Source organism: Ranitomeya imitator, chromosome 6 (assembly GCF_032444005.1).
Source record: "Ranitomeya imitator isolate aRanImi1 chromosome 6, aRanImi1.pri, whole genome shotgun sequence".
Lineage (NCBI taxonomy): Eukaryota > Metazoa > Chordata > Amphibia > Anura > Dendrobatidae > Ranitomeya > Ranitomeya imitator.
In genome coordinates this window covers 138,429,210-138,443,675 of record NC_091287.1, presented here as the reverse complement: position 1 = coordinate 138,443,675, position 14,466 = coordinate 138,429,210, and the positions used below count along the sequence as shown (strand labels likewise).

At 44.9% G+C, this 14,466-nt stretch overlaps 1 protein-coding gene across 5 annotated transcripts in view; it reads left to right on the top strand.

The window, feature by feature from the left end:
* ZDHHC3 (zinc finger DHHC-type palmitoyltransferase 3) overlaps positions 1-14,466 on the top strand; it is a 91,468-nt gene that overhangs the window by 23,284 nt on the left and 53,718 nt on the right. For 2 of the 5 annotated variants that reach the window (XM_069730146.1, XM_069730149.1), the window contains exon 2: positions 14,115-14,445. In XM_069730146.1, the coding sequence (XP_069586247.1) occupies positions 14,143-14,445 (303 nt within the window). In that variant the 5' untranslated portion in view covers positions 14,115-14,142. Of the gene's footprint in view, positions 1-7,229; positions 7,329-14,104; positions 14,446-14,466 lie in introns of those variants that run through there. The other 3 variants (XM_069730148.1, XM_069730150.1, XM_069730147.1) reach the window with 3 other exon arrangements.

Genomic DNA, 14,466 nt, shown 5'->3' with positions numbered 1-14,466 from the left:
GCTGATCAGTAGATAGCTTCTCCATTTGCTCGAGTACCGACCAGAAAAAAGTGTGGTTCGGTGACTGACTTGCCTCTGAACGCATCGTTAGCAGAAGTGTATGCAACTCGAGTATGCTTTTATTTATTAAATTGAAACCTGCAGCCATTTGCTCGGACAAAACTTTGAGACAGTTCTGAAATGATGCGTTCAGGTGCAAAAACTTGGGCGCATAGCTCTGTACCTGACCCCTCTGACGCTGGTGCCCCGAAGTCACAGGTGTACTAGAGGTGGCAGCAGCAGAGGGGTGGGGTACAGGAAAAGCTATATCCTCACCAGCAGATTCATGCAATGGAACCGGCCAGGATGCTCCAGCGCTGGTGGATGGGACCGAGGGATCAGATGGGTGGGAAGGCTGAGAAGGTGCAGAGTGTGAAGGTGCAGAGGTGTCGGGACTGTCGAAGTGTCGCTCGGTGGCGGACTCCTGAGGGATCGCCCCAGAAGGGTTCAACGCAGCTGCAGGCTCCCGAGTGCTCCCGACAGTGCTGTGGAACAAAGAAAAAAAAAAAAGAATATACTGAAATTGCATGGCCCCTGCTGAAACAACAAAAGAGGGTTAGACATGTAGAACATTTCTTATTACATGTGGTGGGTGATTTTTACCTTCGAGTCACCATCGTTGACCTGAGGAACGACAGGGCTTGGGCATACTTGTATCTGCTCCTGTGTCCTCCAGAACCACTCGGGGCCTGCATCTCTTTGTTGAACTCCTTCTTAAAGCGATCCTTGATAGACCGCCCCCAGTTCACAATCCTCTCACCTGTAAAAAAGGAGAAACACAAATTGGTTAAGATACAATCCTTTGAATGCATCAACATAACTGAACTCTGTGTACTTACGTTCTTGAGTCTGGGCCCGAACATCGAGGTCCTCCCACCTCTCAACTAGCTGTTGGCATACTTGTTCCCAGAGTCGACGGGTCACTATGACATCAGCATGACGGCGGTAACCCATGTTCCACAGCGGCTCCCTTTCTCGGATCAGATCGATGAGGAGGTCAATATTGAGGCTGACCTCCTCACCATCCAAATCAGGAGTACAATGTAAAGCCTGTTATAAAAAAGGCCAAAAAAAAAAAAAATTAGATTCAAAACAAAGAAAATACCAAAAAAAAAAGATGCTTATACGATGTCGGCCGCCACGACTCTCACGCCGACGACCCTGGGAGCCACTCGGAGGACCTCTTGATGGAGCACCAGAATTTGAACTCTAAAGAAAAACATCACAATTATGTGCTTGTAGTTTGCCTTTTTATGTGTTGTGTACATTTTGATATCTTTAGTGATCATTCTGTTCATGTTGTGCAATGTGTCCAATGATCTGTTTCTATGTGTTGTGTGCATTGTTCTTTCTGTAATCTTTGGTTTTTATGTGTTGGGTGTAGTGTGTGGTTTGTGGTTCCGTGATGCATGAAAGAAACATACCAATTGTGATCCCGCTCCAGATCTTTCTCCACCCCTTCGGTCTTCTTCCGGAAGCACCTCTTCTGCAGCAGCTGCTTCCTACAAAAATGAAAGATGGTGAAATACACACATATATATATATATATATATATATATATATATATATATATATACACATACAGAGAGAGAAAGTGAGCTAGACAAAGAGAGAGAGAGTGAGCTAGACAGAGAGTGAGAGAGAGAGAGCTTGAGCGAGAAATTATATACAAAAGATATATTCACCTCAATGCGCTGCCGACTAGAGCAGAGGTGTCAAACTGCATTCCTCGAGGGCCGCAAACAGGTCATGTTTTCAGGATTTCCTTGTATTGCACAAGGTGCTGGAATCATTCTGTGCAGGTGATTAAATTATCACCTGTGCAATACAAGGAAATCCTGAAAACATGACCTGTTTGCGGCCCTCGAGGAATGCAGTTTGACACCTCTGGATTAGAGGGAGGGCTCCCAGAAGAAGACATGGCTGATGGCAGGTAGGCTCTTGCTGGCAGGCAGGCTAGGCTCTTCCTGGCAGGCAAGGCTCTTGCTAGAAGACAGGGTGTGGCAAGGCTCTTGCTGGAAGGCAGGCAGGCAGGCAAGGCTACTGCTGGAAGGCAGGTAGGCTCTTGCTGGAAGGCAGGGTGTTGGCTCTCTTGCTGGAAGGCTGGAAATGAGTGAGGGCCTCAATGGCATTCTTTTATATATGTGTCCTGGGGGCAGCCCTATAGGTTCTGAGCATGCTCAGATGAAAAAACTGGATCAGGCTGCCGGATCCGCCTTTTTCCGGATCCGGCGCATTCCGGCGTCCATAGACATGCATTGTTGCGAAGAGCCGGATCCTGCCCTTCAGGCTTTTTCGCTGCAGACAAAAAATGTTACAGTAGATGTTTTTTCCAGACGCTGGAATCGAATTGTTCGCCGGATCCAGAAAAAAAAGGAAAGAACGCTAGGCCATCCGGCGCAATCCGGCACTAATACAAGTCAATGGGGAAAAACCGGTTCTGTTTTTTCTGAAAAGAGCCGTAATCAGCCGGAATGAAAAAACCTGATGTGTGAAAGCAGCCTTAGACTGCACTTACACACAGTGGTACTGTGCTGCTGCGGTCTTTTCACTTCTCCCCTGTACAGTCACACAGTTGGGAAGTGAAATGGCTATTTTATCTACAAGAACGCTCTGCCAGTTGTTTCCCTTCATGTGCAGGGAAGCAGTGGAAAGGCCATCGAGGCCGCTGCTTGTGATTTCCTCCTCAGAGAGTGTCTCCTGTACAACGAGTTGTTGGACACGATTACTAAGTAACTAGCTAACTCATCGGATCACACATCTTTCTAAGAGAGCCTCACAAATGTAGATGTCATAGATCCGTCACTAGGGGAGAAAGTTAATATTCCTTTAAAACTTACAACCCCCCGAAATATTTAATCTTGTGATTATTAGCAGTCATCCGAAAGCAGGAGCCTGATGATGACATCTGATGCTTTCGTGGAGCACAGCGATCACGCTCCTGAAAGTCCCTGGATTGTTTGCCTCCTCATAAATATTCAGAGCTGTCTCTGTTGGCGTCTAAAGACAAAACCTGTAACAGGATATGTAGAACTATGTGTTGATGACAGCATTGCTGTATACCACCACCATATTGTTAGTCAATGGCCATAGAGCTCACCTGTATGGATCTTGGCATGGGGAGGTACATTAAAGGCCAAAGCAGCACCCCAGGAGCATTATTACAGCTCCTTACTAAGTAATGCCGTAATTGGACTCATGAGACCCCATGAGAAATTTTGAACACTGTTGCTGAACCAGTAATATAGGTTACCCATGCAGGGACCAGCCAGGTCATGTGTGAGCTTTCCCCCTATGTAAGCAAGAAATATTGTCCCTGCTAATGCACAGAATGCCAGAGTAACACTGGAGCACATCTATTTCCGGGCTCCACTATACCAACCCATTAGGACTTAGCAATATCGCCATACCATGGGAGTCCTTTATCGCAGTGTGCCAGCCCTACCGTTATGCTGACTAAGTAGTCATTGCTTGGCATCTTTCATTCCTGCACAAGGAAAGTGAACATGAAAGAAGAATATTTGCTAATTTCAGTGTATTTGCTAATTAGTGCTCAAAATAAAGGTTATGGTTTAGGGTCGCTTAAAGGGGGTTGCCTCATGAAATGCATTTATTACCTAGCCACACTATAGGTGATAAGTGTCTGATTGCAGGGGCCATACTGCTGTGACCACTTTGGTTCACAGTAACAAGAGTCCCAGCCCTGTTCCTTCTCACTGCATACAGCATGGTTGGACATGACTGCTGCCGCTCCTTCTACCGATCACGGTAGGCAGCTAGCTTTGTCAGTCCCATAGACAGTGAATATAGCAGCATCAATGATGCAGCCACTGCATCCTAACAGCTGAAGAGAACCGGTGGGCTACCAGCAGAGATAACTAGTGCGGTATTAGCTATCGTGTGGATAGGTGACACATGTCTTTAGTGGCGGGAACACTCCTTTCAGATATTAGGAAATTACAAATATAGCAAATCCTGAATTAGGAGTAATCTATAACAGTCATACCTTCCATGGGTATTTTTTTAGGAATGACAGTCCCTTCTTTTCACCCAAATACAGTTGTGGCCAAAAGTATTGACACCCCTGCAATTCGGTCAGATAATACTCAGTTTCTTCCTGAAAATGATTGCAATCACATATTCTTTGGTATTATTATCTTCATTTAATTTGTCTTAAATGAAAAAACACAAAAGAGAATGAAGCAAAAAGCAAAACATTGATCATTTCACACAAAACTCCAAAAATGGGCCAGACAAAAGTATTGGCACCCTCAGCCTAATACTTGGTTGCACAACCTTTAGCCAAAATAACTGCGACCAACCGCTTCCGGTAATCATCAATGAGTTTCTTACAATGCTCTGCTGGAATTTTAGACCATTCTTCTTTGGCAAACTGCTCCAGGTCCCTGATACTTGAAGGGTGCCTTCTCCAAACTGCCATTTTTAGATCTCTCCACAGGTGTTCTATGGGATTCAGGTCTGGACTCATTGCTGGCCACCTTAGAAGTCTCCAGTGCTTTCTCTCAAACCATTTTCTAGTGCTTTTTGAAGTGTGTTTTGTCCTGCTGGAAGACCCATGACACCTGAGGGAGACCCAGCTTTCTCACACTGGGCCCTACATTATGTTGCAAAATTTGTTGGTAGTCTTCAGACTTCATAATGCCATGCACACGGTCAAGCAGTCCAGTGCCAGAGGCAGCAAAGCAACCCCAAAACATCAGGGAACCTCCGCCATGTTTGACTGTAGGGACCGTGTTCTTTTCTTTGAATGCCTCTTTTTCTTTTCTCCTTTAAACTCTATGTTGATGCCTTTGGCCAAAAAGCTCTACTTTTGTCTCATCTGATGAGAGAACATTCTTCCAAAACGTTTTAGGCTTATTCAGGTAAGTTTTGGCAAACTCTAGCCTGGCTTTTTTTTATGTCTCGGGGTAATAAGTGGGGTCTTCCTGGGTCTCCTACCATACAGTCCCTTTTCATTCAGATGCCGACGGATAGTACGGGTTGACACTGTTGTACCCTCGGACTGCAGGGCAGCTTGAACTTGTTTGGATGTTAGTCGAGGTTCTTTATCCAACATCCGCACAATCTTGCCTTGAAATCTCTTGTCAATTTTTCTTTTCCGTCCACATCTAGGGAGGTTAGCCACAGTGCCATGGGCTTTAAACTTCTTGATGACACTGCCCACGGTAGATACAGGAACATTCAGGTCTTTGGAGATGGACTTGTAGCCTTGAGATTGCTCATGCTTCCTCACAATTTGGTTTCTCAAGTCCTCAGACAGTTCTTTGGTCTTCTTTCTTTTCTCCATGCTCAATGTGGTGCACACAAGGACACAGGACAGAGGTTGCGTCAACTTTAATCCATGTCAACTGGCTGCAAGTGTGATTTAGTTTTTGCCAACACCTGTTAGGTGCCACAGGTAAGTTACAGGTGCTGTTAATTACACAAATTAAAGAAGCATCACATGATTTTTCAAACAGTGCCAATACTTTTGTCCACCCCCTTTTTTATGTTTGGTGTGGAATTATATCCAATTTGGCTTTAGGACAATTCTTTTTGTGTTTTTTTGCATTTAAGACAAATTAAATGAAGATAATAATAACAAAGAATTTGTGTTTGCAATCATTTTCAGGAAAAAACTGAGTATTATCTGACAGATTTGCAGGGGTGTCAATACTTTTGTCCACAACTGTATCTGCAAAAATCACATGCCTTTTATTGATTGGGAACTAATGCATAAAGGTACAATGTGTTGATGTATGAAGTGCTATTAGGCTAAGTTCCCATGATGAGCTTTTGGCAAGTTTTTTGCTGTGTATTTTTGAAACAATGCAATTATCCTATTTTTCTTAAAACACCACTCCAGTGTTGTTTTTAAAGCACTGAAGTGGTGCTTTAAACATAAGTCCCCGGTCATATACTCCCCCTCCAGCGTCTTCACAGTTTTTCAGCGCCGCTTCGGTTTGCGCCATCTTGTCAGTACAAGTCTATTAATAAAGAACGAAGCTCTCATAGACTTACATTGACTAGTGACCTCCGCACAGCTCCATGAAAATCCGGAGCAGCTGGCAGGTCACAAACTGCAGGAGACAGACCGGCCTAGCAGCAAAACACATGAAAACGCTGAAAGACAGGAGTAGGGGACTTTTAGCACCACCCCAGCGGTAAAAACAAACAAACCGCTGAATGGGTGCAGAAGATCTGCAACATCATTAAAGGTACCTTCACACATAACGATATTGTTAACGATATCGTTGCTATTTGTGACGTAGCAACGATATCGTTAATAAAATCGTTATGTGTGACAGCGACCAACGATCAGGCCCCTGCTGGGAGATCGTTGGTCGCTGAATAAAGTCCAGAACTTTATTTCGTCGCTGGACTCCCTGGAGACATCGCTGGATCGGCGTGTGTGACACCGATCCAGCGATGTCTTCACTGGTAACCAGGGTAAACATCGGGTAACTAAGCGCAGGGCCGCGCTTAGTAACCCGATGTTTACCCTGGTTACCATGCTAAAAGTAAAAAAAAACAAACACTAGATACTTACCTACCGCTGTCTGTCCTCCAGCGCTGTGCTCTGCACTCCTCCTGTACTGGCTGTGAGCCGGAAAGCAGAGCGGTGACGTCACCGCTCTGCTTTCCGGCTCACAGACAGTACAGGAGGAGAGCAGAGAAGCAGAGCGCAGCGCTGGAGGACAGACAGCGGTAGGTAAGTATCTAGTGTTTGTTTTTTTTTACTTTTAGCATGGTAACCAGGGTAAACATCGGGTTACTAAGCGCGGCCCTGCGCTTAGTTACCCGATGTTTTCCCTGGTTACCGGCATCGTTGGTCGCTGGAGAGCGGTCTGTGTGACAGCTCTCCAGCGACCAAACAGCGACGCTGCAGCGATCCGGATCGTTGTCGGTATCGCTGCAGCGTCGCTTAATGTGAAGGGGCCTTAACTGTCCTAAAGCTCATGATGGGAATGTAGCCCTAGATGTACTAGGATATAGAGGTGTAAAGAACGTTTCATCACAGGGCACATTTTAGATGCTGATGTACCCACAGACTTCAGCTATTAGATCATCCTGAGTTCTGTGCAAGTAGTTACTTCTAATAGGAAGAGCAAAGTTCCCTCTGTAGCAGGCTGTCAGTGTGTCTGGATGGCCCAGCTGGGCGGGAGTGCAGGGCTGGGCTGGAACAGGTTTAAGGAAGTGACTTGGAAGGAAGAGCTGCAGTTTGTTTCCTGGTTGCCGGCAGCACTTTCCTAGTGACAGGCATCTAAATGGCCACAACGTGGATCTAGGTTGGTGAGGTGTATTCTGATTTCTCGCTTTGTGTGCCTGGTTGATATATTATGTTTGTATAGACAAGGTTGGATTACTTGTCATTTAGTGATACTGATTTGTTATACAAGGTTAGTATGTGACGTTATTATCCCTAAATCCTTGTTGCCTGTATTCATTTATAAGTCAGAGAATTTAATATTAGGAGCTTGTTAGCATCCCCTGATAATCGTAACCTAATGGGGTTTCAATCACTTCTTATGGGAATTGTGAGTAAAGTAGGGCTTCTGGCTCAGGATCCTCAGCTATTGCCAAATAGCGCAGTAGTTTTACAGCTTGTCACTGTGGAGGACCTGCCCTGTCCTCCATGACCCAGACAGTCTTCTGATTCCAATGGGCTCTATGTAATGCACAATTTTCCCCAAAAGACTAACCTTAGGACTTGTTCTCATGCTGCGTCTTTGCTGTGGGGGGGGGGAGGGGGAATGCAGCAATTTTACGGAGCCAGCAAAATGAATGAGACTTTCTGAACTCGTGCACATGCTGCTTGTTTTTTCTTTGTGGGTTTTGAGCAATCAAATTTTTTTTTTAAATATGACAATGTCAACACTTTGTGATCTGCTTATTGTCAATGGACTCTTATAACAAGTAGAGGTGGTCCAAAGTGGAGAACCCCTTTAAAAGAGTTACTACCAAAATCATCACCTAACGATGGGGGATAACTTGCTAATTGCTGGGTGTCAAACCAACGAGACCCCCAGCGATCCTATGTTCAGGGCCCTGGAACCCTATAGAGAGAGATATCTTGTGATTTTAGGAAAGCCTGTAATGTAGAGTAGGCTCCTAGCGCAGCCCTCTTGGCTCGTCGGCAGCAGTGACAAAGCTCTCGTCAGCATTTCAAAGACTCGTTATAGGCAGAAAGGACTTTGAACAAGGCTAAGGGTAACACATGAGCCCTCTTGGTGCCTCTGATTGGTCGTAAGGCATCACATTAATACGGGCTCTGCTTCTTCTCTTGTCCCTGAGTGGCACAGTCATGTACTGGTTAGTGAGAGGCAGTTGTACCCCCTGATGATGGGTCCCACCATTAGTCTTCCCTTTCACATTGGTAGCTTGTAACGGATCTGTTTCGTCATTTACATTGGAGCGAAACTACTCATACTTCTAAAACTTTAGTCTATCAGTACGGTGTGTTTATGAGGGCACCAGATTCTTCCTTTGTATCCCCTCCCGAGGAGAACTGAATTTTCGACTTTTCAAGTCCAAGGCTTAGACATGAGTGCTTGTAATTTGGGGTCGGCGGCTGGAGGATGATACGGCTCGCATCTGTAGGCGCCTATATAATCTACTAGATTACTGTTGGTTCTCATTACTTGTTTATCAGCTGATATAATAATTATTTGTTGCCATCTGGACGTTACAGAGGCTTTTATAATCAATACTGGATGTAGGGCTTTGTTCAGTAGAGCAAACACTAATACCTAGGAGACTAGAGTGTCTATAATCTGTTGTCACTACTTCATCCTGACAACTCCTCAAATGCTCAGTCTGTGCATTATGCGGCAATTGTCAGCCGTACACAATCCAGTTTACTAAACCACCAAAAAACCCGTTGGGGAGTCTGGTTTAGGGAAAAGGTTCACGCCATACCTACCCAAAAGTTGGTGCAGAACTCCGTCAACCCAATGTAGATTTCCCACCACATCTGAATTTGGATGCAAATTGGCTGAATTTCTTAGAATGTAAATCCACTGTGAAAATATATGGCATAATTGGTAGAACAAATGTTTTGAGGCATTTAAAACCCAACATAGGGGTGGTATGGCATTAGGAACATGCTTGTTTGCCAAGTACTGCCTATGTATGTTTCTAGGCATGATGTGTACATCTTCACATGAAAGTATCACGTATCCACAGAATGGGCGACACCTTATTGATCGTTGGGATCTGACCACTGGGGCATGCACCAGTCTGAAGAACAGAGAATTTTTACCCCTGACAGGGTACTATTATACCCTTCAGAATTGAGCAGCAGCAGCACAAGTGTATAACTGGCACTCCATGAATTGTCTATGGCACTGCCAGAAAATTGTCAGCCAAATAGACAATGAATAGACAGTCAGCCATGTGTACTGCTGCCAGGGCTGTGGAGTCGGTAAGCCACAGTTGCGACTCCGACTCCTGGATTTTATCAGGTTCCAACTCCGGCTCCGACTCTGACTCCGACTCCTTCATAAATGGCCAATTCGTAACAATAAATTTACTGTTGTCAAATATTAACATCATGCTTATTCAGTTTCTCACCATCATATAAGTAATCAGACCACTTAGAGCAAAAACCATATTTATTAGAATACAATTAGAATATAGCAAATAACTTTTATAAACTTTTCTAAACTCTTGTAAGTAAATATGCAATAAACACTGTTATGCAGTTAATAAGAAGAAATCTATAAATTTGTCCTCAGAAAAAGTATTGCCTCTGTCAGATCCTCCTTCATGGATGCCCTCAAATCTGATCTACCGTATATACTCGAGTATAAGCCGAGATTTTCAGCCCAAATTTTTGGGCTGAAAGTGCCCCTGTCGGCTTATACTCGAGTCACGGTAGCGGTGGGGTCAGCAGGTGAGGGGGTGAGGGCGCTGAGGTATACTTACCTAGTCCCAGCGATCCTCGCGCTGTCCCTGCCTTCCTCCCCGTCTTCTGTGCTGCAGCTTCTTCCCCTCTTCAGCGGTCACGTGGGACCGCTCATTACAGAAATGAATAGGCGGCTCCACCTCCCATAGGGGTGGAGCCGCCTATTCATTTCTCTAATCAGCGGTGCCGGTGACCGCTGACAGGAAGAGGCTGCAGCACAGAAGACGGGGAGGAAGGCAGGGATAGCGCGAGGATCGCTGGGACTAGGTGAGTATGTTATATTTACCTGTCCACGTTCCAGCCGCCGGGCGCCGCTCCATCTTCCCGGCGTCTGCGCTCTGACTGTTCAGGCAGAGGGCGCTATGACGCATATAGTGTGCGCGGCGCCCTCTGCCTGATCAGTCAGAGCAGAGACGCCGGGAAGATGGAGGCGCCGGGACCGGACGCTGGGAGCTGCAATCAAGAGAGGTGAGTATGTGTTTTTTTTTTTTTTTTATTGCAGCAGCGGCCATGGCACAGATATATGTGCAGCATCTATGGGGCAGTATGAACGGCATACAGCACTATATGGGGCATCTGTGCAGCATCTATGGGGCAGTATGAACGGCACACAGCACTATATGGGGCATCTGTGCAGCATCTATGGGGCAGTATGAACGGCACACAGCACTATATGGGGCATCTGTGCAGCATCTATGGGACAGTATGAACGGCACACAGCACTATATGGGGCATCTGTGCAGCATCTATGGGGCAGTATGAACGGCACACAGCACTATATGGGGCATCTGCAGCATCTATGGGGCAGTATGAACGGCACACAGCACTATATGGGGCATCTGTGCAGCATCTATGGGGCAGTATGAACGGCACACAGCACTATATGGGGCATCTGTGCAGCATCTATGGGGCAGTATGAACGGCACACAGCACTATATGGGGCATCTGTGCAGCATCTATGGGGCAGTATGAACGGCACACAGCACTATATGGGGCATCTGTGCAGCATCTATGGGGCAGTATGAACGGCACACAGCACTATATGGGGCATCTGTGCAGCATCTATGGGGCAGTATGAACGGCACACAGCACTATATGGGGCATCTGTGCAGCATCTATGGGGCAGTATGAACGGCACACAGCACTATATGGGGCATCTGTGCAGCATCTATGGGGCAATATGAACGGCACACAGCACTATATGGGGCATCTGTGCAGCATCTATGGGGCAGTATGAACGGCACACAGCACTATATGGGGCATCTGTGCAGCATCTATGGGGCAGTATGAACGGCACACAGCACTATATGGGGCATCTGTGCAGCATCTATGGGGCAATATGAACGGCACACAGCACTATATGGGGCATCTGTGCAGCATCTATGGGGCAATATGAACAGTGCAGAGCACTATATGGCACAGCTATGGGGAAATAATGATCTATTTTTATTTTTGAAATTCACCGGTAAATGCTGCATTTCCACCCTAGGCTTATACTCGAGTCAATAAGTTTTCCCAGTTTTTTGTGGCAAAATTAGGGGGGTCGGCTTATACTCGGGTCGGCTTATACTCGAGTATATACGGTAATTATTTTGAGAGCAGAGAACAACCTCTCTACACTAACTTGGGTTGGTGGCAAAGCAGTAACCACTCGGGCAACATCTCTGACAATGTCAGGATACAGAGGAATCGCTTGTTGCACTGTTATTTTTGATGAACGGTCACATTTCTCAATTTCTTTTAGTGCACATGAAAAATTCTGCTGAAGTGTACTGGCTGTGTTCTTATCTGCTCATCACTGTTGTTCATAGTTTGATAGAACATATATATTTGAGTAATATTTATAAAATTCATATGAAAGTTCAATTATGAAATATTAATACATTTTTTTTTAAAGCTGGAGTCGGTACATTTCTTCTGACTCCGACTCCAACCAAAACTAACTCCGACTCCACAACTCCGACTCCACAGCTCTGACTGCTGCTCCATTCATTCAGACCCCCACCAATAAGTAAATGATCACTTATCCTTTGGACAAGTGATAACTTGTTTTCACTGGAGAACCTCTTTAATGGCAATGACTCAGCTCATAGGGTGTGCTAAGTTTTGGGGTTAAGATTTACTAGATACATATAAGTACTAACTATTCCACTAATATTAGGCGACAGAGAATTCTCTGCAACTTAGTTTTCAGTGCTAAAGGGGTTGTCCGCTACTAGCAAGTTCTTAATGGACCTCAAGTGGTATGAGAAAGCAAAAAAACCTGTAGTCACCTCCCAGATTGTTTCCATAGTGTGCGCCCGCCAACATCCAGCAGCCAATTATCATCCGCTTATTGACTGCAAACGTCACCTTCAATTTGAATATTTTTTTCTTGATTGTCCGCAGAGGTCACTTGACGCAGAGTAAAGAATGTTGATGCCTAGAGAGTGGCGTAGGTCATAGTGTGGAGAAGCAGAACCAGTTCAGAAGGTGGGAATAGGTTTTTTGTCTTGCAACACTCTGATCCCTTTAAATCAGTTGCATCTGTAAGTTAAGGTTCGCATTAATTATGGAAAAACAGAGTGACTAGTCATTCATCACTGAGCTGTCTGTGATGCATACCACACAGTTAGGTCCAGAAATATGTGGATAGTGACCGAATCTTCATGATTTGGGCTTTGCAGGCCACTATTTTTGGTTTAAAATGAAACAATTGAGATGTAATTGAAGTGTAGACTTTCAGGTTTAGATAAAGGAGTTGCACAAAAATTAGTTGTGAAACATCTAGGAATTGCAACCTTTTTTCTACAAAGCCTCCTCATTTCAGGGGCTCAAAAGTACGGTAATTGGAAAAATTTACTTTTTAGTGGAGAATCCTGTCCATCATTCTGGAACAGGTTGATCTCAGTTTCATCTGTTCAAAGAACTGGGCAGCTTTTTTAGATGTTTTTTGTCAAAGTCTAATCTGGCCTTTCTAACTTTAAGGCTGATTAATTGTTTGCGCTCATTAGGTGCCAGGCTCACGTGTCATAACAACCGCACGAGAGCCTCTGGACCGCAAATGCCTACACCGCAGGGATGGCATCAGCACCGGTGGGGAGTAAAAGTATTTTTATTTTATTGGCGTCAGATATTTATATCAAGAAGGGGTTATCCTAGTAGTGGACAACCCTTTAATGGGTTTTTCTTCTTGGAAATGATTCTGCAATCATCCTCTACTTTTGTCTTCCGTGGACGCCCAGGTGTTTTTAAGTTCACATGCTCACCAGTGCTCTCTCTTTTTTTTTTCTTTCTGTATGTACCAAACTGTTAATTTGGGCATTTCTAAGATTTCTGCTCTCTGCCTGATGGCTTTCTTTTTTTATTCAGCCTAATGATGGTCTGTTTCTCTTTTATTGAGATGCCCTTTGACTGCATGTTGTGGGTTCACAGTAACAGCTTCCAAATGCAAATGTCACATCTGAAATGACCTTGTACCTGCTTAATTGATGATAGATTAACGCGGGACCTGCTCATGCAGCCCATTAAAGAGCTTTTGAGATATTTGTTCAATTACTTTTGGTACCTTAAAATAGAGGCAGCTACGTATTAAAGAGCTGTCATTAATCCCTAAACCCCTACTCCGTTTAGGATGTGAAGACCCTCAAATGAAAGGGTTGTCTGGTCTAAATTGATAAGTCTGCAGCCACTCTGTGTGCCTTCAGACTTATGAATCCCCCAGCGGACGCACTGTGCTCTCTGGGGATTCACTGGATTCTGATCCAGGATTGGTGGGTACGTATGCGAGGACGCACCCACTTTATGGTTGCATCACTAGATGGGGTACAAACTTGCTCAATACAAGTGTATGGATCAAGGCCGCACCTACTAGACAGGCTTTGGCCTGGAGTACGCGTAACACATAGGTTCGCGTCACTGCCAGTTCGTGCGTGGGGGATTTATAAGTCTGCAGTCAAATAAAATTATTGCAGACTTATCAATTTAGACCAGACAACCCCTTTAAAGATGAGGGTCAGCATTTTAAGCCCATGTTAACTATATAACTGTCTTTAATATGTTTTTGCAGACGGCTAAAATGCCCAAACTTGTCTCACTGTCCAATTATTTCTGGACCTTATTGTATATACACACATAACATTGTTATCCTTTTCTCATTTCTTGTAAATTAATTTTCAGTCTCTTCTAGGCTAAAAATATGGACTGTAAAGCTTACCATGCCAACCCCAAGCCACCGCTACCGGGATATTGAGAGGACAGCAGAGTACCTCCAGCCCGAGAAGTGTCTCCCACCACCAGTAGATTACTCCATGGATAAAGTGTGGTTCATCAAAGATGGCTGCGGCATTGCTTGTGCCATAGTTACCTGGTTCCTGGTTTTCTATGCAGAGTTTGTTGTTATTTTTGTTATGCTGCTGCCATCCAAAGATTTGGTTTATAGCACAATCAACGGGATCATCTTTAACATGCTCGCGTTCCTAGCTCTGGCCTCACATCTGCGCGCTATGATCACCGATCCTGTAAGTATGACATCTCAGTTT